Here is a 24705-nt window from a genome sequence, read left to right on the forward strand (position 1 = left end):
TTATTTTAAACAATTACTTTATGTATTATTTATTATTTACAATTGTATGTCAACACATCTCTTTTTTTTTTTTTTTGCTTTTCTTTTTGCTAACAGTCTCTTCAGAGTTAATTTCTTCTAGTAATTCCTTTTTCTTTTTACTAACAGTCTCTTCAAGCAGTTCATTTTTCTGTTTTTTCTTTTTCACTTTTTGTTCCATGTCTTCTTTATTGTTGTCACCTATATCCAGAGGAAACATTTCTTTGTCTTCTCTTCTCCTTTTCTTCTTCTTTTTTACTTTATCACAATTTTCATGATTGAATACTTCCTGTTCTTCAAGACTAGGAGTATCTGTTGCCTCGCTTGAAATTTTTCTTTTTTTTCTCTTCACCTTCTGGCTCTTTGTATTTCCAGAATGAACAGTACTATCTCCGTTGGGTAATGCTTTATTTTTATTATTCAATTCTTTTTCAAAATTGGCTTCTTGCTCTGCCACTCTGCTCAATTTCCCTTTCATTTTTATTCCAAACATGGCTGCCCTAAAAACAAAATTTGAATATTTTGAGACATTAACTTTTGAACAGAAACGTAGCATAAAATGAATGTTAAAAATAATAGAAAAACAATTTAGAACTATGTAAAAAAAAAAAAAAAAATTAATGGTAATGGAATAGAGAATTAAACATACCTATGTCCTGTGGCACCTCCACAAAATGTATGAATGTCATCTAGTGTTGGTAATCTACAAAAGTAAATAACAAAAAAAATATAGAAATCAGATAATGTCTCTGAAGTTAATGACAGTAGGAGACATGTTGGAAATAGTCTCAAGTGATGAAAATTCAAAGCATAGAAACAATCAATGACCCTAACACTAACATCCTGTTCAGTTTCGAAGCATAGAAACAATCAATGACCCTAACACTAACATCCTGTTCAGTTTCAAAGCATAGAAACAATCAATGACCCTAACACTAACATCCTGTTCAGTTTCAAAGCATAGAAACAATCAATGGCCTTAACACTAACATCCTGTTCAGTTTCAAAGCATAGAAACAATCAATGACCCTAACACTAACATCCTGTTCAGTTTCAAAGTATAGAAACAATCAATGACCCTAACACTAACATCCTGTTCAGTTTCAAAGCATAGAAACAATCAATGACCCTAACACTAACATCCTGTTCAGTTTCAAAGCATAGAAACAATCAATGGCCTTAACACTAACATCCTGTTCAGTTTCAAAGTATGGAAACAATCAATGGCCCTAACACTAACATCCTGTTCAGTTTCAAAGTATAGAAACAATCAATGACCCTAACACTAACATCCTGTTCAGTTTCAAAGTATAGAAACAATCAATGACCCTAACACTAACATCCTGTTCAGTTTCAAAGTATAGAAACAATCAATGACCCTAACACTAACATCCTGTTCAGTTTCAAAGTATAGAAACAATCAATGACCCTAAATTGTTTTTTTTATCAATTTGCAATTTTACAACTTTTAAAACTAACCTTGCATCAGGATTTGATTCAGACTCCTCTTCACTTGATTCTGAATCTTTGGAACTCAGTTCTACGCCATTTGTTAAAGTAGAGCTCTGCAAGAGACAGAAATAACCAACTTAGTAAAGAGAACAGAATATTAACCAGTAGTGCCTTTGATCTTTCAAGTCAACTAACTAAACATATACATACTTAATAAACTCTGATACTTAGACTGCTAACCTGATATTTTTCAGGCAAAATTTAGAAAGAAGTGAACAGAAAAATCAAAATAATTTAATTTAAAACAATCCTTTTTTTGATAATAAAAGTTTAAGCAATTTTTTTCAACATTATTTTAAAATCCTGGGAGAAAATATTGTTTTATTCTTTTGTGCCCAGAGCAATCAATTTATTCAATAAAAATTGACTTGCTTTACACCCTATTAGTAATATTTCAATGTTTGAATGATATTACTTCTAAAGTGCAAATCTATTTTTTTTATTGATGAATGTGGTATTGTTATCCAAAATGCAATGGTAAAATAAATCTCTATAGATTATATATATATATATGCTTCTGCAAAGTACTGGTACATATTTTGTTAGTATCTTTAAACCTTTAATGAAGCTTAATTTAAGTGTTAAAGGTGTAGATTTTATGGATGAAGTTTCAGTTGCAGGTTGATTGATCCCTTAAAGTGTGAAGTGTGGAGCTTTATGTGTAATTAATACAATTTGTAGCACAACCATTAGGATAGTCAAAGAGGCTGAATTCATTCTATAGCAATGGATTAGTTAAAGAGGTAATTAATTTCATAGCTGTTTTTTTTTTAATTTCTCATCATCTTTGAAATAGCCTTTGTTATGTTTATTGCTTTGAATTGCACTGACTACTTAGTAAATTTTGCAACTAGCTATTAATTTTGACATAAGGACCTGAAGTCTGTAGATTTTAAGATTCAATTGAATCCAATTATAAGCAAATAACCATACTTACTTTTTTTTAACAAAAATAATGTAAGATTTATATCTCTTTTTGATTGATTCACTTTGTTAAGGCCAATAAATAATTGTGCAAAGTTTCAGCTTGATCCGAGAGTGGAAAGTGGGAGAAATAATGTGTCAAACTATGTACCAGACAAACAGACGGAGTGAGTTGATATGTTTTGTGAAAAAAAAAAGCACATTTTTTAAAGCAATTGTCTAGAGAGCAATTACAACAATTACAAAAAAATCTTTAAATCCTTAAATTTGGTTTCAACTAGACAAAGTCATAAAAAAAAAACAGACCCCACATAACTATGATTTCTGGAGTATCCCAGAAAAGTGACACACTTGATACTAATAATATTACCCTATTTATTATTAGCATACTCGTCAACTCCCTCTGAGTGAAAGCATGAGAAACTCTAATCCTTATATGTGGTTAAACATGTTATTTTGAACATGATAATAAATAATAATATTAATTTTCTCGTCCAGGACCTATGGGCCCGATTGTTTAAAAAATAATTTTAAAAAGCGATACACATTTGGTTGTCATTAAAACATAGTCACCACACTCTATTTCTCATTCGAAACAAGATGTGATGAGCTTTTCATTTAGGAAAGTTTAAAAAACTGTCGCTATCAATACAAGGTATTATCCCACTGTATGAGTTAAACATAAAAGACAGACTGTACTGCGGTAGGAGCTATTGGGTTAGGCAAAACAGACATTAAAATTTCTTGTACACAGCTACCTTCACAAAACCTTTATAAAAATTCTTTTTATCATCAGCTTTCTTTTTTTTCTCATCATTTTCAGTAATCTGTAAGAAAAAAAAAAAAAAGGTTTATATTTAAAATTGTAAGTAAATTTTTGAAAAACCTATTCAACTTGTTAATTGGAGTTTTTCAGTAATTTAATTAAATAATATTACATTTTCACATAGGTATCAACTATTGATCTTAAAATTTATTTTTTTTTCAATACCATTTTTTCAAAATTATATGAACATACACAAAAAGGTACTTGGCCTTTTTTTTTTTAAATTGAAGCATAATGTGTTCCACTGAGCCACATATATTTGCTACAATGATAAGTAGATAATACCTCTTTCTTTTTCCCTATTTTCTGAGCAGCTTCATTGAAAACTCTCAACCACCAGTGGTCAGTAAACTCTTTACCTGGATCATGACCAACCTTTAAGAATATATATTTTTTTTTTCAAAGTAATTAAAGTGAAATATAAATAATAAAACTATTTAAAAATTGAAGTAATTTATTAATTTTGCACAAGTTGACAATAAGAAACCATGAGCCTTTGTGGAATAATATAGTATTTTTTTAAACTTTGAAATGCCATGTGACACCACAGTTGTCAATATCAATTTCAAAATAATGGAAGATACTTCATGCTGTCTCATACAACATTAGTGCAATAAAATAAATAAATAAGTACTGTAGTACCAAAAAGAGGTGTTCCTCAAATTTCAAACTTAATCTTTTGAATATTTTGAATCTTGTAAAATCAATTTGTTAAAATAAGGTAATATAATACTAGTCCAATATCTTAATATCATTACTGTACCCCTGTTTTGTCCATTTTTAGAGTGACTTTTATGGGATCAGCTATCCCATGTTCCTTTTTTCCTAAACCAGAACCTGTGGAGCATTATTAAAACATTTCTAACAAAGTATTTTCAACAAAATTACTAAGTTCTAAAATTAAAGAGACATGGATAAGCCTTCACACAATATTCTTCAAAGCTATGAACAAGGGTCACATTTATCTTGAGCTAAATTTGTGCACCTGTGCAGAGCTATGATGCTATCAAGTTCCAAACAATTGAATTAAAAAAAAAAGGATGCCTTCTAGTTCATACAAGTATGCACCTAATTAAAAGTTTTTTCTGCAAACTAATTAAAATGATAATTTATAAGACAGCATGAGGTTAAGTATCAGATTAGATCTAGAATTCATTAGATCATAAAAGTCATAATCATAGATTGGATATTTTTAGATCTTGATCGATCTGTATGATTAGACAAGTAGAACAAGTCTTATTAATATTAATGTAATTAAATAATGTAATCTATCCTACTCTACCTTCTTTCCAACCTTGCTTTTTTAATAATCGCTTGGCATATTCTGATTGAGCCATTGAAAACAATTGTAGATCAGATTCAGAATGATTGATTGACTTGAATCTTGAATGAGTAATCAAAGCAATGTAAAAGAAAAGTTCTAAACTTGTAGATTGACTATACCTACTATATTTTATATAACTTATAGTCAACCTCTATTCAAGATCTATAACATTGATATGACTAGACTGACTAAAGACTAGATCTAGTAGAGTATGGTAATCTAGAATCTAGAGCTTGTTGTGGCTACAGTGTAAAGTCACTAAAACTAAAAAGTAAAGTGTCATAAAGCCCTGGTAGAGTAGAACAGTCTAGATATTAGATCTATATAAACATATAATACCACTATATTACTATAATAAAACATTAGATCTACATATAATATATTCTAGAATCTAGATCTATAAATAAAAATAAACACTCCTATGTATACACTATAATACTATTAATAGTATACATACATATAACACAGGGCCAGATTTAGGTATGTGGAGGCTCCGGGGCATAATTTTTGTGGAGACCCCTACACTTTTTTTGTAAGCTTTAATACTAATCCAATTATTAATTACAAATAGTAATATCTAAAAGCATGCCAATATTATAAAAGAAAGTCCTTTATTTGAAAAAATATTTGCATATTTAAGTAAAAAAAAAAAAAAAAAAAAAAAAAGTTGATTTTTAGAGTTTATGCAATGTATTTGTATATATATTCTATACAAAATAGAATATATACTGAGTCTATGAGAATAAAAGCACACTATAAGCAGACACTTTTTAACCATGACAGTGTAGCCAACTTTAAGATTGAAAGTATTGTTGGTAAAAATGAAAAAAAACAAAACAATAGAAGTTTCTCACCCATTGAAATATAGATTTCTACTCTTTTGTCAAGGCCCCTGAGCTGTAGCCCCACCTGCCCTACCATAAAGTTTTAGTCTATAGATCTAGATTCACAGAGAAGTAGTAGGTAGAGTTAGGTCATCAGATTCTTAATAATAACAAGTATGTAGATCTAGTCTAGATATAGAATCTTATCATCTATCTAGACTTATAGGTTAGCGTCTAGAATCAGTAGACTTCAGTACAGACTCCAAATCACTAATTAGACTAATCATTAGTAGTATCTATTTACATTAGTGTCATTAGTCACTAGTCTTTATCTATGTGTCTAAACTCTAAAGTTTAAAGTGTCTAAGTCTAGATCTCTAGACTAGTAGATCTTTATGATCTTGATCTCTACTAGCTAGATCTAGCTTCTAGTCATCTAGTGAGACTAGTCACTAGTGACTAGCTTTAGAGAGTACAGCTAAAGTTTAAAATTGTAGTTGACTAGGACTAGATTTATTGATTATTTGGATCCGAGATTCAGACCTGGATTTACTCATTAATTTAGATGACTAGACTCTATAATATATATATATATATAATATATATTTAAAAATATAATATAGATAATAGATCTAGATAGATCTATAAATAGATCTATAAATCTAGATATAAAAAAAATATAAAGTACTAAAGTAGTAAGTAGATTTTAGTAGATTGACTTTGACTAGTGACTAGAATTGACTAGATTATGTCAATTATGATAATTATATGTTATGACTAGTAGTGTAGTAGTAGAACTAAGACATCTATCATTATAATCTGTCTATTTTATTATAGATCTACTTATTTAAGTTAAAGTAACCATCTGGTAGTCTTATAAAAATATAGTTAATAATATACTCAGTATAATAGTCCTAGTAATGTATATAGAGTATAGAATAGTAATTAGAATCTAGTAATAGTATAGAGTTAGAGTATAGTTAGAATAGATTGATTAGATTCTTCTATTCTAATTAATACTATCTAGATCTATGAGTATATAGACATAGTCGACATATAGATGTAGATCTAGTCTTCTAGATTCTAGATCTAATAAGACTAATAATTATTATTTTTATTATAGATCTAGATCTAATTGAGTTTAGAGTTAGAGTCAAGAATTAAATAAATAAATATACAAACCTGATTCTGCGTATCTGACCACCTACATTAATACCAAATAGATCTAGAATTAATTTTTAATTTTGTTAAAAGAAGGTTATCACACGTGCAAATTTTCAATGTTTACTATTTAGAGTCTAGATCTAGTCTAAAACAATTGGTCTAGCTAGAGTTCTAAAGATTCATTGCATATCATATGGGTCAATATGAATAAGAAACATAACTCTTACATATTTCCGGGATGCCAACACAGACCTATATAAATATTTTTGTAATATATATAGCTTTAGATATAGGTCTGTGATCAGTACATATCTGCACTTTAGCAATGTTGTAGGCCACATATGTAAAGTTCAAACAAGCTAAGCATAAAAATACTTTTTAACAACAAAGCTTATATAAGGAAAATAACTGCCTAATTACAGACTTCCTTTAAATACTGCAAGATTTTTTTCCTTTTAGATGTCAGACAAAATTAATTAATTACCACTAATGAATTAATAATTGATTGTGCAAAGTTTCAACTTGATCCAATAATGAGAAGTGTGAGAAAAAAAAAACGCGTAAAAAAATCCAGCCAGACAGACATACAGACGGAGTGAGTTAATATAAGCATTTTAAAAAGGACGAAGTGTTTTCAAGGACTACACATACAGATCTATAACCATAAATATTTTTTTCATGTCTTGAGAGATCAAACTGAGACAACTGGACACTGATTAGAAATCGTTTTAATAAGTTCACATAGTGTCCACATAGATCTATTCTAGATGTCTAGTCCAGAACGTAGACACTACTGATGTGTGCTTATCAAAAATAATTCATATCACATTTGTAACAAGTTAGGCTATCGATACGCATGATTGTCAAATTACAGTTAGGTCCGTGTAGGGCTGTATGTCAATGCGGAATAGTAAACTCTACATCTATCTGGTCCATACTTTAAATAAAGAGAAGACCCCCCCCCCCCCCCGAAAAAAAAAACATTAAAAAATCACTGCAGGAATAAGCTCCCTAATAGATAAACCTTTTTTTTAAATCGATTTATGTCATCTGAGCTTGCAGAGGGAGCCAGACCCAAGGGCCGCCCAAGACTAACCTACAGAGATGTCTGCAAGCGAGACCTGAGAGACACGGGTATCGACCAAAATATGTGGGAGAAGATAGCCCAAGACCGGACAGCATGGAGATAGACTGTACGTGCTGGTACGAACTTCGCCGAATGCAAAAGAAACGAAGCCGCGTCAGCAAAGAGAAAGAAATCTGCCCTGTCAGCTAGCCCTCGGACAGATGAATATAGGCCTACATGCACGAACTGTGGCAAACTCTGCCGCTCCAGAATTGGCTTGATCAGTCACTCCAGATTCTGCCCCATCTCAAGACGTAACCAAAGCCAGTGACTCATTTGGGCGCATCCATTGTCTTCGGAGACAGAAGGAGTTATATACATGTCGTCGAATATAAATAAAAGTTCCCATCTCAGATCTTGCGATCTATGGGGCAGATAATTTAAATGTCATCTGTTTCTGTGACTCACTTAATGAGGGTGTCATGTTGCCAGCACAATGATCAACCGCCTTACTTTTCCTCAACTATTTTCAGGTACTTCTTAGAGCTGGGTAGACGCATAGGGCTCAGAGGCACCCTAAAGATTCATCAGGATTCGAACTGGGACCATTTTATTATTTTATTTTATTACACAGCTACCATCGGCCTTATTGCAGGTGACGAAAATCTGTACCATTCAACAATTAACACTTTTTACCAATGGTGTATAGATAACTTTCTCATTTTAAATGCTCAGAAAACTAAAGAAATGATAATAGATTTTAGGAAACATAAAGGTCATCCTTCAGAAATTCAGATAAACAGTAGAGCAAGTGCATGAATATAAATACCTAGGTACAACCATCAACAACAAACTGAAATAGAGTGAACACTGTCAAAACCTTTACACCAAAATTCACCAATGACCCTTCTATCTTAGAAAGCTAAGGAAATTTAACATCGACAACACAATAATTAAACTTTTCTATGCAGCAACCATCAGCAGTCTAATTAACTTTGCCATCACCTGCTGGTATGGTAATACTTCACTGGCACAAAGACGTAGACTAAATAGACTAATTAAAAAAGCATCGTATGTCACTTGAACACAGCTACCATCTCTTGAAGAGCTTTTTCATGAAAGATGCCTTTCCAAATCACTCACGATTCTTAAAGATAACCTGCATCCACTAAAACACTGTTACATCAGTGGTCGTCTCCTTTCCCTTAGGACTAAAACAGAAAGATTTAAAAACTACTTTATCCCACTTTCGGTCAGAGTGTTACAAGATCATCTGTCACTATCGAGAAGTTCATAGAAGTCTCATCCATAAAGCGCTGGTTGTGTGCATGTGTCTCATATGTGAATGTTGTTCGTATTTGCATCGACATTGTTATTGTACAGTAGTTCAGCTGAGTTGTCAATTGTAGTCAAACTGAATTTCCATTTGATTGGACCAATAAAAATTATCTTATCTTATCTTATCTTATTTTCTGAATATTGCCTCGTCATCTGGATTTATAACATGTAATCTCAATGAGAAAATAAAATCTGTGCAAAATAAGAAGAGTTGTTATCAGAGCCGATACAGATTATAATTCCAAAAGGTTAGGCAATAATATAGAACAAAAAATGACTTAGAGGCTCAGTGCGTTGAGAATTCTTTCTGCTCTTAAATACATCGGAATTTTCTATAACTACAGTTTAAAAAGTCCACATATCAGGAAACGAAGCATAACTTTAAGCTTATGTAAGGTGAAACGTTATTTACTGAATTGAGAATAATTTGAAACTACAAGATGGCTAATCATATTTAATGAAAACTAAAAAAGTGTAATACTTAAAGAGGGCAAGCCCCCCCCCCCGGGCCCCAAATCCCTAGCTACGCCGCTGCTTCATGCAGACCTGAACAAAGGATTTGAAAACCTTCTCCATTTAGTGACTACACCTGACTGGGAGCTAAGCTCTTACGTCTTACATTATTAGTTATAAAGAAGTTGTTGACTGCTTTCCCTATTGGGTAGAACCTGCCGTTAGGAACCTCATAAAACAAAAAAGACTAAAAATGAGTGCACGTGGAGATTTGCGGTGGCTACTCCCAAACATTGAGCCAGACATAGATAAATACACTCATAGATTTTGTGGCTACTCCCAAACATTGAGCCAGCCATAGATAAATACACTCATAGATTTTGTGGCTACTCCCAAACATTGAGCCAGACATAGATAAATACACTCATAGATTTTGTGGCTACTCCCAAACATTGAGCCAGCCATAGATAAATACACTCATAGATTTTGTGGCTACTCCCAAACATTGAGCCAGACATAGATAAATACACTCATAGATTTTGTGGCTACTCCCAAACATTGAGCCAGAAATAGATAAATACACTCATAGATTTTGTGGTTACTCCCAAACATTGAGCCAGAAATAGATAAATACACTCATAGATTTTGTGGCTACTCCCAAACATTGAGCCAGCCATAGATAAATACACTCATAGATTTTGTGGCTACTCCCAAACATTGAGCCAGACATAGATAAATACACTCAAAGATTTTGTGGCTACTCCCAAACATTGAGCCAGCCATAGATAAATACACTCATAGATTTTGTGGCTACTCACAAACATTGAGCCAGACATGGGTAAATACACTCATAGAATCGCATCACTTTCATGAAGTCATTTTTTTTTCATTTATTGAAAACAAAAATTTCAATGAAAGTCAATGTTTGAAAAAGTCACTAAGAACAAATGCTAATGGATTTTTTTTTTTTTACCTTCTTGAAACTGCAACGAGTCAGCATAGGAACCCCAAATACTCGATAGTCCACTCTCGCCTATATAAGGGCAATGTCTTCAATTCCGAAGGTTACATTTGAGTGCAGTGTTTCACATGGCCACGCAACCCCATTTGCGACCTTTATGTTATTCCACATCTGATGCAGACAAAGCCGTGGTCCGTCAAGAGTCTACGTTTTCTTGATGTTTTCTATGTCGTCTTCTACAAAAGCTTTGAGCCTTAAATTTGAGGACTAGATAAATGTTTTAATTGTATGCAATGTAGAAGCTCTACCCCACTCCCCCTCCCATTCCACTAACAATCAATCAAATAAGCTTATTAATCGTTGCTCAAGCTAATCAATATGTAAATGACAGACATAAAAGATACGCAATCAACTTGTGCTAACAGCATTCCACGGTTTTGATCCGCCCCTGATTCGATTAAATAGAAAGAAAGCCTAACAGAGGAAATGAGTTGAGTGACAGTCAGTTATCACTATTTAAGTGATGTTAAAGAGGAAACAATTATACTCCTCTTGACAAGATCATAGAACTAAGGCGTTGGTTTATGCCAGTCATAACAAGCTATCTTTTAGTCTATGCCATTATCATTTCCAAGTTAAATCGTTTCAAAACAATGTCGTATATGATGAGTCCATCTATGCCGCTATAAGTTGTTACTTCTTCGATGCGTTAGATACTTTAGGACGCACAGTCTTTTAAGGTTGGTTTAAAAAATTTTTCTTTAATTCTCATAGAATTGAGGTCATAATATTCGTTAAATTCATTACATGACATTGTATTTGGTAAATTAGAATTATATTTTGGCCAAATTTGACTTCACTTTACATTTCTCATACGTTCTGTCAGAACTAAATATAGCTACACCCAAACCTTTTACAGATAGGCAGGAGATGGCAGGTCGCGGGCATGATTTGAACTCAGGACCATCGTAACAACTAGGAAGCAAATATTCTATTTTCCTCATGTAGTGGTCTAGCTTATTTTACATGGCTTAGGGAGTATATTAGTTAGTATATAAATATTTTGCATTGTAGGCTATTTAGTGACAGTAAAGGGTAGTGACGTAGCCAGACGAAGGATGTTGCAGAATAGAAGAATAGCTTGGGGGGGGGGGGGTGAGGCAAGAAACATGGGACATGGACAGCTAGGAAATATCGATGGATTTAGAGACACAGGACGATTATCCTTGAATGTAGATAGACATAGTTAAAGTCTTCACAGGTCCTATTAAGCGCATCGTTGTTCCCTTATTCTTGTGTCCGTTGAATGTGTCCAACTCGTAGTTGGTATTAAGAAATAATTACCAAGTCATCGCATAAAACAAACATAAGCACATTCAAGTCGAGGACATTTTGGCGTTAAATAACATATAACCCAGTGATGCTCAATCTATCACCCGCGGGTTATATCTGGCCCATGACGCGGTGTACACTGGGCTTCAAAACTACTGTCCATAGTACAGTACAAAACGAATCTACAGAAGATCGTTTCATTGGACTAGGCGTTAAGTCGGGAATTTATATGAGAATCACAGAGACAACCTATAAAGTAAAATAATAAATAGGACAAAACAACCTATAAAGTTCAATTCACGAAATGACTGAGACAACCTGTAAAGTGCATGATATGACGGAGACAACCTATTAAGTGCATGATATGACTGAGAGAACCTATAAAGTTAAATTCACGGTATGACTGAGACAACCTGTAAAGTGCACGATATGACTGAGACAACCTGTAAAGTGCATGATATGACTGAGACAACCTATAAAGTGCATGATATGACTGAGACAACCTATAAAGTGCATGATATGACTGAGACAACCTATAAGGTAAAGTGCATGATATGACTAAGACAACCTATAAAGTAAAGTGCATGATATGACTGAGATAACCTATAAGGTAAAGTGCATGATATGACTGAGACAACCTATAAAGTAAAGTGCATGATATGACTGAGACAACCTATAAGGTAAAGTGCATGATATGACTGAGACAACCTATAAGGTAAAGTAGACTTTATGACTATATACAAAATAGACATGTAGAACAAAACAGTATCGATCTTAAAACAAATAATCCTGATGGTAACAAACGACTGGAGCCTTCTTCTAGCTCAAGAAACAATGTTTGACACGTTTATATTGTTACGTATTTCTGAATCTTCTGGCTAAATGTACTAGTAGGCACACAAATAAAAACACTGCAAAGAACTTGACGACTAAACTTTCAGTTTCATATAGCTTTAATGACTATTAACTCTAACAATTTATTACTTTAACATGTAGTGTAGAAGACTGTACAATATCTGTCAGTTTACAGTTAGCTATACTTCGTTGCAATTTATCTCTTCACTTCGTTGCAATTTATCTCTTCTCAACTTGCATCGAGCCGTATTCCACAGAACAGACCAACGACACACTTCCCAGTGTCGCTCCAGGTCTCCCAAAGCTGAACCAAGTTGTACTCAAAGTCTACCGAATCAGAGCCGCACACGTCTTACATCGACTGTATCGACTGTAACGACTCAAGTCCACTGTAGTTCGCTGTATAGACTTTAACGACAGCAGTTCACTCCAGTTAACTCTACCCTAGTTAACTTGCATCGAGTCGTACACATTTCTTTTCCACAGAGCCGCACACGTCTTACATAGTCTGTATCGACTGTAACGGCTCACTCACGACTCCATACGACTGACTTTCACATTAACTCTCTGGCTTATATAGAGTCCCTAATCGCTTGTCCAAAGTTGCACAAACACGGCTAGTATCCTCCGAAATAACACGTGAGGAAACGTCACATCCTGTCTTTATTTATACACGTAGATTCCAGAAAACACTCGCTGCAGTGTCATCAAGTCGGGGTCACACGTAGTGACCTTTATCTGTCACTGTTCATTAGTAACTGTCCCTCTACTTAGATCTATTCGTCCCCTGGAACAACACGTGAGGACACGTCACATCCTGTCTTTGTTTGTACATGTAGATTCCAGGGAACACTAGCTGCTGTGTCATCTCGCCGGGGTCATACGTTGACCTCTATCTATCACTGTTCATTTGTAACACTGCCCCCTTCTTAGATCTGTTCGTCCCGAACAGATTCTACTTCATCATGATACTGATGAAATCGATCGACGATCAAGTAGGAAGCTTTGGTGGTTGCCCCCTTCTCAGAGATGTTCTTTCAATCTGGCCGTTGTCCATCTTCTTTCCATAGAAGAATGGGAGCCAAATCCTCATTTTTCAGCAGTTCCTCACAAATGTTTTCATCAATCTTGGTATGGAAACATCGACCTTCAGATGACGACATTGGGCACTCTTGTCGAGAAAATTCATCAGCATTCTAACGAGTTCGTTCTTCACTGGCTGAGTTTTACATTCTCCAGCATCTTTTTACAGAGCTTCTTCAGAGATACACAGGTTCATAACAGTACAGCAATATTCACATGTTTTTCTTACAACAGCAACTGACTTTGGGTTTGTACGATGCCTGTTGGATTGATCTTCTCGTACAGTTTTATTTGTACAGTTCTATCTCAGATGGTTACTCACTTCACAGTTCTGGCATCTTACACTAGTTCTGTCCTTCTTGCTTCTGACTTGATTATCGTTCTTCTAAAACCTCTGTTATACTTCATCAAACCTATTCTAATGAGGAATGTTCTTAGATTATTCTTTAGTGGCTTCACACTTTCAACTGATTCGTAAGGCTTTCTTCTTTGGTTTATGGTCCCGGACATAATCTTTTCTAACAACATGGGCTATGGAGTTTCATTAGTGCAGGTGGGGGTCTATCAGTGGGAGAAGTGGTGGGCTTGTTTTCTAACAATATGGGCTGTGGAGTTTCATCAGTGCAGGTGGGGGTCTATCAGTGGGAGAAGGGGTGGGTTTGTATCTTGATCTTGTTGGAGCCATCCACGTTGCACTCTGCATGTGTCGCTTTCTCCGCCTCCTCCTCAATTTGATATTTCTTTGGTTGCGTTGATGTCGTTGTCGTTGTCTTGCTTTCTTGTCGATCAATGCTGATGGCAGCCACTTAGCACATAGGAAGGTATTGCATTTCATGGCTGTAGTCATCAATACTGTTGATCTAACAAGTTCCTTCAGCATTATTCTTCGATGGGTGCTTTGCGAATGAGCTGCAAGTCCACTTGAAGGCAAGTTGTCAAACACGTCATCACCTTCATCCGAGTCTGGAGGACTCGACTGTGGGGCAGGTTGATAACATTCAACGTGCAAAGGTCCATCAACTTCAGCATCAGTTTCTATTGTAATTCCTTGACTATCACCAGGGCTTCTCACGCCTACCTTGATAGCTGTACAAGCTTCTGTTAAGTCTAGAGCTTGTTTGTGTATTTCTTGGCATTCACAGTCTTCTTGCATAGCTACGTACGTACAGTTCTTGTCAAACGCATGGGTGCAATAATCCAGCTTCGAGTTCCTCTTGTAGACAATGGCAGATAGACAGAAGTCTTTAAGGCCCACAGTAACAGGCTTGGACGCAGACCCAACGTTGTCTTGATCTGTTTGGCTGGTTGAGGTACTCATATCAGGTTTATCTGTAGCTAAAGCTTCGGTCAAACTATAGGTCTCTTCTATTGTTTCTTCAGCGCTCTCATTCCGCTTTTCGTTGAAATAGAAACAGCTACCGTCTCTTTTCATTTCTTGTTGGCCACATTCGTTTGGTTTGCTATCACAGTCACAGACAGCACAACCATCACCAGCATCTTTATCGTAATTGTCTGTATCACCACATTCTTGTTTGGACAATTGTTCGCTGTTCATCAATGGTGTAGCTCTTTCATCTGTCGACTCAATCTGATACTGCTGAGTGTTCAGTAGCTCGTTCATCATGATTCTCGTTTGATCTTTTATTGTATCTGTTTGTTCTTCTGTCTTGTTGGGCGTGGTAGCTATTTGTTCATTCTCATTCATGGCTTTAATCAACTGGTTAAATGAAGAAAATCTGGTGTTGATTTCTGATTCTATCTTCTTAATGCTCTCTTTCAACGAGTTCATTTTGTATTGCAAAGTTCTCAGGAGCTCTATCGTATTAGGTTTGATTTCAAATTGGCAAGTGTCTGGATTCTCATCTTCCTCCAACAGGGCTTGTCTGAGACGTGCTGTTAGCGATTCCTTATTTCCGTTAAGCCGTAGACCTCTTTCTCGAAGCTCTTGTCTAAGTTCTTTCAAGTCAAGCTCATTAAGAAGTTTGTAGGAATACATTCTAGCCAGAAAGATCCCACTTCTGACACCAATTGTTACGTATTTCTGAATCTTCTGGCTAAATGTACTAGTAGGCACACAAATAAAAACACTGCAAAGAACTTGACGACTAAACTTTCAGTTTCATATAGCTTTAATGACTATTAACTCTAACAATTTATTACTTTAACATGTAGTGTAGAAGACTGTACAATATCTGTCAGTTTACAGTTAGCTATACTTCGTTGCAATTTATCTCTTCACTTCGTTGCAATTTATCTCTTCTCAACTTGCATCGAGCCGTATTCCACAGAACAGACCAACGACACACTTCCCAGTGTCGCTCCAGGTCTCCCAAAGCTGAACCAAGTTGTACTCAAAGTCTACCGAATCAGAGCCGCACACGTCTTACATCGACTGTATCGACTGTAACGACTCAAGTCCACTGTAGTTCGCTGTATAGACTTTAACGACAGCAGTTCACTCCAGTTAACTCTACCCTAGTTAACTTGCATCGAGTCGTACACATTTCTTTTCCACAGAGCCGCACACGTCTTACATAGTCTGTATCGACTGTAACGGCTCACTCACGACTCCATACGACTGACTTTCACATTAACTCTCTGGCTTATATAGAGTCCCTAATCGCTTGTCCAAAGTTGCACAAACACGGCTAGTATCCTCCGAAATAACACGTGAGGAAACGTCACATCCTGTCTTTATTTATACACGTAGATTCCAGAAAACACTCGCTGCAGTGTCATCAAGTCGGGGTCACACGTAGTGACCTTTATCTGTCACTGTTCATTAGTAACTGTCCCTCTACTTAGATCTATTCGTCCCCTGGAACAACACGTGAGGACACGTCACATCCTGTCTTTGTTTGTACATGTAGATTCCAGGGAACACTAGCTGCTGTGTCATCTCGCCGGGGTCATACGTTGACCTCTACCTATCACTGTTCATTTGTAACAATATAAAGAAAGTCTGTTCTATCATTACATTACACTCTCGTGAAGAGAGATAAAGACATGACCATATCTCTTTTACAAGACGAGAATATAAAAGATATAGGCTTACTTAACTTACTTTTTAAAGAATTTTATAGGATTGTTGTTTTTTTTAATTATACTTTAGCTCAACCTTTTTTAGCACATGATTAGCATATACAAATCTCTTTACAGTTTACACTAATAGCAATACCAATATCGGGTATTTCTTATTCCCAACTGAAATGTTTCTCTCAAATAACTTGCTGCTTGATATGTAGAGTGTAGCTAATACATGTATATGAGCACTGTTAGCGATATAGTCAAGTGACGAGCTTACACACCATTGACTAAGTTTTTGTTATTGTGTCACCATTTGCCCAGTGCGTGAATCTATTTTTAATTAAAATATCTAAACAAAATTATTGGCTTCTTGGCATAATTGCTTCTTTATTTGATAAATTTAATCATTTTCAGATGTTATTCACAAATCTGTTTCAGCTTCTTTATGTTTTGATTTGTTAGCGAAGACTTTGCTATTGGTTTGATTTTTTTTTTTGGTTCTATTGACAGTGTGTCCGTGTAGTAGCTTTGAATGACTGACATTTTGTAATTCTCTTCAAGCCTACTGCCACTATAAATACTTGAAGAGTGACAATGACGTCAGCAATAGAAATCAACGAATATCTCCAACTGTTCATCACGCTCTGATTTGAAAAGTCTCTGTTGTACTAATTATGTTCAATGTTTAGACAACAGCGACTTCTTCAAATTGCTGATTTTCGTTCAAGTTTTACGCCAATATAATTGCAATGGAAAAAATTTTAAAAAGAGAAAACAATGAAAGCCATTTAGCAAAAGTCCCCACTCCCTCTCGTCGTAGCAGATTTGATGAAGTACTCAAGTGATCACGTGGTTCCTGTCCTTCCCTCTCATACACACTCCCTTTTTTTATACGGGATTTTGAGAGCCAGTATTTGGAGACAATCACCATCTGACGATAGTTGGGATGTACGAAAATACGAAGGTATAGTACGAGTAGCTATTAGACTCACAGCTAATTTTAGAAAAATATTAACCCAAAAGTTGTTAAAAATGAAAAGCTGTGGAGTATTTTTCTTGGCTGAGCTGTCTGTCGTCCATCTTGAGTTATTTGTTCTGTTTCATCACTGGGTCTAGTACGTGGGATGAATGTAGAAAATATTAATGGAACGAAAAAAAAGAAGAAGAAGAAGAAGAAATTGTTAGCCATTCACAACAGAAATGTGTGAATTTATCAACAAATATTCTACACTCGTTTAGCGCGGGCTCATTTAGTTTTGATTTTGTTTGGACAAACGTTTGCTCGCGTATGAATATCTGCAGTAGCCAATCACCGTGTCTCTTTGCCCTCATCCTTTTTTCCCCCTTGTCATCCCACTTCCCTCCTCCTCCCACTTTTCATCCAGTCCACATTTGAATCCAGATGGAAAAAAAAAACGCTTTGTGCGAGGACAAGCTAGCGTGGTAAGAGCTTATTAAAGCTTTTCCAAGTGCCAGTGTAATCATCGGACTCACAATATTTTCGCTCTTAGCCAGCGTTATTAAGGTCCGGTGAATGGAAGATGGCCCAGAGTTGATTCAAGGCAACATCTACTCACCATGGAAGCGTTGTGAGCAAACAGTTGACACTGGCAAAATCGTGAAAAGGAGGGGGTGGAATTGAGAAAGGGGTTGGGGCTAGGAGATGGAATGGGGTTGGGTGGGGGGAGGACTCGTATGTCATGTAGCTCCCGTGACCGTCTGAGAGTGTAGCGGCGGGTCCCGATTTCTCGGGGACTCTTGATAAATTGTGTCCAATGGTGTGAGACGGAGCTGTCAAATGCTTGCATAGACTCCTGCTGGGGCCACATCCAAGGTACTCCAACTGGCATGTAAACACGCACCGGGAGGTCTTTCACAGTCTCCAACTATCCCTAATGAGCGATGACTGGAGGTAATTTGACTGATTTCACTCCAGCACTGCGACCCTGTGGGCGGCCCAGAGGTCCGTCCACCTAGTTTCCCTCCCATCTTGAGAAGGCACAGAGGAATGGGATCTTCCAGGAGGAGGGAAGTAGCACTCGACACTTTGAAAACTTCACAAGCCCAGCCCCCCTTTTAAATCTCAATAAAAGTCAGTCCTACCAGGCCTTTGTCCTATGTGAGATGGGGGAACAAGAGAGGACAACTCACTCGGGATGACCTGACAAGGGAAAGTTGACCAAATGTATTGGCAGATTTCTTCGGTTATCCGCCATCTGCTGTCGCTGTCTTGAAGGATCAAATCTCCCAAATATTATATTAAATATTGAATTGGAAGATTTCAGACTGGACTTAAACCAGGAGCACGATGGCCTTCCCAGGTGCTATTGTTAAGTTCTAATTGAAACAAATTGACCGAGACCGAAAGACCTTTGTACGAAAATGGAAAGAAAAAGATTTTTGTTTGTTTTCTTTTCTTTCTAGAAAGTTTATGAGAATGTCAAACGAAGACTTTCATACTGGAGGTAAATCCAGTGTAGACCTTTACAAAATACCGGAAATATGGATAAGCTCAACATTTGTAAAGGCATTTAACTTTTTTGTACACTTTTAAGTAGGCCTACTGCAGAGTGAAATTTGGAAGCTGTTCCGCTTGTACCACATAGTAATTTGAATCCTTTAGTTGGCAACAGTGATCATTCAATATAGCATTCTCGACATTTTGACAAAGCTTGTATTTACTCACTCTGTCTGTCTGGTCAAAAGTTTGTGCTTGTATTTACTCACTCTGTCTGTCTGGTCAAAAGTGTGTACACATTATTTCTCCAACACCCAATTTTTGATCAAGATGAAATTTTGCTCAATTATTTCTTTTACCTGACAAAACAAGAATCATTTAAAAAAAACTAACCAATTAGTTAATTTATAATTGGTAATTAATTATCTTGTTTGGTATCTTAACAAGGGAAAGAAATTATACTTGACTAAGTGCACTTTATACTTTTAGGTCGCCGCTTTAAAGTTTGAAGCTAACAATATAACCTTCTATTTTCATAAGAGATTCACTGGCATAGTGGTTAGTGTATTGGCTTGCGGAAGCTCAGGAGGCTTTAGCCTTCGAGTTCCAATTCAGATCAGTCACTTTTTTTATAAATGCATTTAAAACGCGATCACCCAGATACCCTCTTCTTTATTCCCCTCCTCTTTCCAGCTGGTCCAGTAATAGGATCATAGCGTAATGAGAAAGCTAACAGCATGAAATTGCGGTAAAAAAAAAACATTGGTAAAAATATTTGTAATTGCACAGACTTATTATTGTTAGTCTAGATATATTAAAAATTTGATTACATGACTGACATAACTAATTGATAGAACTACGCTTAATACAAGCTTTGTTTTTTTTAAAGCATATATTATGTTGTTTTTGTTTTGTTTTTTGTTGTCTATTAATTTTGAAATCTCCCCCATCTTCCCCTTTTATTTTATTACTCTTTTCTCTAGGCTCATGAAATTTCCACATATTTCTCCATATCGCTTTATTGCTTAAGGAAATTTCTTTTGAATGTAAACCGGATAAAAAATATTAATTTTAATTCCTTTCTAGAACATACCTATTAGTCATAGAAGCCTCTAATCAAACAGTGATCTAAATTATCTACTTTTACAATCATTGCTGTTAGGATGAAGATTTTTTTTTAAATATTGAACACTCATTGATAAAATGACAAAAGATTTACAATGACAAAAGCTTTGCTTTGACATTTAAAAAAAAATATAAAAAAGATTTGGTTTATTAAGTGTCTTAAAATACCTTTTACTCATGGGCGTAGCCAGGATTTTTTTTCGGGGGAGGGGGTTTGGGGGGGGGGGCTCAAAACCCCTTTTGGCAACGCTCATAGCATTTTGAGTGCGTAATTTGCTTTTTTTCTTACACTGAAGATGTTTTTTTATATCTTCAAACCCCCCTGGCGGGGGGTTTAAACTCAAAACCCCTTTGGCTACGCTCATAGATTTTAGAGTGAGTAATTTGCTTTTATTTATATTGAAGAGGTACTTTTTAGCTTCAAAATCCACTGGAGGGGAGTTTAAACTCAAAACCCCTTTGACTACACTCATAACATTTTTAGTGTATAATTTGCATTGTTTTTATTATTAAAGAGGTATTTTTTACCTTCAAACCCCGCTGAAGTGGGGTTTAAACTCAAAACTGAGTCAAAACCCATTTAGCTACGCTCATAACATTTTGAGTGCGTAATTAGCTTTTTTTTATATTGAAGAGGGGGGTTTATCGTAAATTTTAGAGGGGGTTTTAAAATCAAAATCTTCCTTAACAGTGCTCTTGGAATTAGGGGATTTTCGTTTGCATTTTTTTTTGTTTTGTTTTATAGTAGAGGGGGAGTTAACTGCAAAAACCCCAGGTAGAGGGTTTAAAACTCAAAATCCCTGGTAGGGGTTTTTAAACTCGAGCCCCTCTGGTAGGAGTTTTTAAACTCGAACCCCCCTGGTAGGGGGTTTTAAACTCAAAACCCCTTTGGTTGTGCTGGGGCAAGTGATGGTTTAGTATTAAAATCTCAACTAAAATAAACAAAATCAAAGCAAAAAATCAGTCACTAAATTCCGACTCCCCTCCCCTTCGGGGGTTCAACCCCCCATCCCCTGGCTACGCCCATGCTTTTACTTATTGCCAAATTTGGAAAACAGCACATGATAATGGAAAAATTAATAATTTTCCAGCTGCTAAAGAAGTTTTAAAAACTATTTTGTAAACAAACCTGCATCTGATATTACTAATGAACTCCTCTAAGCAACAAAACAGTTTAAAGGTCAATTGAGGAAATGAGTTGTGACATTGAAAGTTTCTTATGTAATTATTTGGAAACGCTATATTTCTTTACAAACGTGGGCAAGTCAACCGTTCCTCGTAATTAAGCATCTTTTAGTGGCATATATTTATTTTATTATATATGGATCAAGAAATTCACGAAAAACTTTTTTTTGTGAAAACTGATAGTTGACAATAAAGGCGAATCAATATTTAATATTTTGAAGGACTACTTTAAAGAAAATGCTAACCCTTTAACTATAATTTCAGTAGCAAGGGATGGAGCACCTTTCATGGTTGGGTCCTACTGTAAATAGTGTACCCATGTGTACACATAGACTGAGTAGCTAAACAGTGTTAGATTACATGAATAGTTTCAATTAGTTATCAACAAAGTTAACTGAAGCAAATATGTTAGAAAATAAGAACTTGTATCAGTTGCAACTTCACACTGAAGAACGATGGTAGTCGAAAAGGTTTTGTTTGACAAGACGTTTTGTTTTTCTTTTGAATACAGTCGAAGTTATTGGGTGTCAAAAAGAAAGATATTGAAGCTAACGAATCGGCAAAATTTAGCAATATTAGCTTAGCAGGAGGTCTACCGAATACCGGAAAACAGGGCAAGGGGTCTACGACCAAAAAAAGTTTGGGAACCACTAGTCTAAATTTTCACATTCAATGTGTAGATTTGCCATCATTTAGCTGGCCTTTGGATCAGAAAAATTGTTTAACAATCGTTATACACTTGTAGGAGCCTGACCTTCGAAAATGTACTCACGGCAGCAAGCTAATATTTTGTGTAACAGAACCATAGACTATATTGTCACTATATATATATATATATATATATATATATGTCTATGAACAAAACATTCAATTCATAGGCATTAAAGAGGGAAAAAAAACGATGTTGAGAAATGAAGAATAATGGATGCTAAAAATAGTTATGTGATTTTGGAAAAAAAAAAGAGCTACTGTGAAAAAAAAGATTGAGCTGTCACTGATGTCATTAATTTTCTATGCCAATTAGAGAAGAAAAAAGTGAGGGAGCATCAAGACTATAAATAAAATCTTAGTATTGGAAATAGCGCTGTGTACACTTTTATTTTTAATTGAAAAGATAACCGCTGATGATTGAGAGTGTGTGTGCTGGAGTTTATGTGTGTATGTAACTATGTCTAATTGTACATTTGAAATTTGTGTGTGTGTGTAAGTATGTTGTTGGTTTTTCACTGATACCGAGACACATTGGCGGTAACGGTCATTTCATAGATCAATCATTAATTGGCAAGTCGATGGATTGAATCAGTGACTCCTGACGTGCTGCATAGATTCAATGACGTAATGTTGCAGGCAACTGAACAATGTACTCCTCACTACCCCCCCCCTTCCCTTGGCATAACCACTCAGCTATCACTACTTCCCCTGGCATAACTCACTCAGCTATCACCACTTCCCCTGGCATAACTCACTGAGCTATCACTACTTCTCCTGGCATAAATCACTCAGCTATCACTACTTCTCCTGGCATAACTCACTCAGCTATCACTACTTCTCCTGGCATAACTCACTGAGCTATCACTACTTCTCCTGGCATAACTCACTGAGCTATCACTACTTCTCCTGGCATAACTCACTCAGCTATCACTACTTCTCCTGGCATAACTCACTCAGCTATCACTACTTCTCCTGGCATAACTCAACTCACTGAGCTATCACTACTTCTCCTGGCATAACTCACTGAGCTATCACTACTTCTCCTGGCATAACTCACTCAGCTATCACTACTTACCCCTGGCATAACTCACTTAGCTATCACTACTTACCCCGGCATAACTCACTCAGCTATCACTACTTACCCCTGGCATAACTCACTTAGCTATCACTATTTACCCCGGCATAACTCACTCAGCTATCACTACTTACCCCTGGCATAACTCACTCAGCTATCACTACTTCTCCTGGCATAACTCACTGAGCTATCACTACTTCTCCTGGCATAACTCACTCAGCTATCACTACTTCTCCTGGCATAACTCACTCAGCTATCACTACTTACCCCTGGCATAACTCACTTAGCTATCACTACTTACCCCGGCATAACTCACTCAGCTATCACTACTTACCCCTGGCATAGCTCACTCAGCTATCACTACTTCCCCTGGCATAACTCACTCAGCTATCACTACTTCCCCTGGCATAACTCACTCAGCTATCACTACTTCCCCTGTCATAACTCACTCAGCTACTTACCCCGACATAACTCACTCAGCTATCACTACTTCCCCTGTCATAACTCACTCAGCTACTTACCCCGACATAACTCACTCAGCTATCACTACTTACCCCGACATAACTCACTCAGCTATCACTACTTCTCCTGGCATAACTCACTCAGCTATCACTACTTACCCCTGGCATAACTCACTCAGCTATCACTACTTACCCCGACATAACTCACTCAGCTATTACTACTTACCCCGACATAACTCACTCAGCTATCACTACTTACCCCTGGCATAACTCACTCAGCTATCACTACTTACCCCGACATAACTCACTCAGCTATCACTACTTACCCCTGGCATAACTCACTCAGCTATCACTACTTACCCCGACATAACTCACTCAGCTACTTACCCCGACATAACTCACTCAGCTACTTACCCCTGGCATAACTCACTCAGCTATCACTACTTACCCCGACATAACTCACTCAGCTATCACTACTTACCCCGACATAACTCACTCAGCTATCACTACTTACCCCGACATAACTCACTCAGCTACTTACCCTGACATAACTCACTCAGCTATCACTACTTACCCCTGACATAACTCACTCAGCTATCACTACTTACCCCTGACATAACTCACTCAGCTATCACTACTTACCCCTGACATAACTCACTCAGCTATCACTACTTACCCCGACATAACTCACTCAGCTACTTACCCCGACATAACTCACTCAGCTACTTACCCCGACATAACTCACTCAGCTATCACTACTTACCCCGACATAACTCACTCAGCTATCACTACTTACCCCTGACATAACTCACTCAGCTATCACTACTTACCCCGACATAACTCACTCAGCTATCACTACTTACCCCTGGCATAACTCACTCAGCTATCACTACTTACCCCGACATAACTCACTCAGCTATCACTACTTACCCCTGGCATAACTCACTCAGCTATCACTACTTCCCCTGTCATAACTCACTCAG

General features: G+C 36.2%; 1 protein-coding gene across 2 annotated transcripts; it reads right to left on the reverse strand.

Annotated features, from left to right (window-relative positions):
- On the reverse strand, positions 1-6802 carry LOC106061944 (G patch domain-containing protein 4-like). Of its 2 annotated transcripts, none has more exons than XM_013220180.2 (8): positions 6611-6802; positions 4563-4663; positions 4044-4117; positions 3566-3655; positions 3213-3281; positions 1498-1583; positions 668-721; positions 1-518 (listed from the first exon to the last, which is right to left on the reverse strand). In XM_013220180.2, exons 2-8 carry the CDS (start codon positions 4615-4617, stop codon positions 50-52), a joined length of 897 nt encoding a protein of 298 aa, XP_013075634.2. In that variant the 5' UTR covers positions 4618-4663; positions 6611-6802; the 3' UTR covers positions 1-49. The 2 variants fall into 2 exon arrangements, with proteins under 2 accessions (XP_013075634.2, XP_013075635.2); XM_013220181.2 differs by having other exon boundaries at positions 4563-4677.
- Between the last annotated feature and the right edge of the window lie 17903 nt (positions 6803-24705).

The sequence above is a fragment of the Biomphalaria glabrata genome, chromosome 1, assembly GCF_947242115.1.
Source record: "Biomphalaria glabrata chromosome 1, xgBioGlab47.1, whole genome shotgun sequence".
NCBI lineage: Eukaryota > Metazoa > Mollusca > Gastropoda > Planorbidae > Biomphalaria > Biomphalaria glabrata.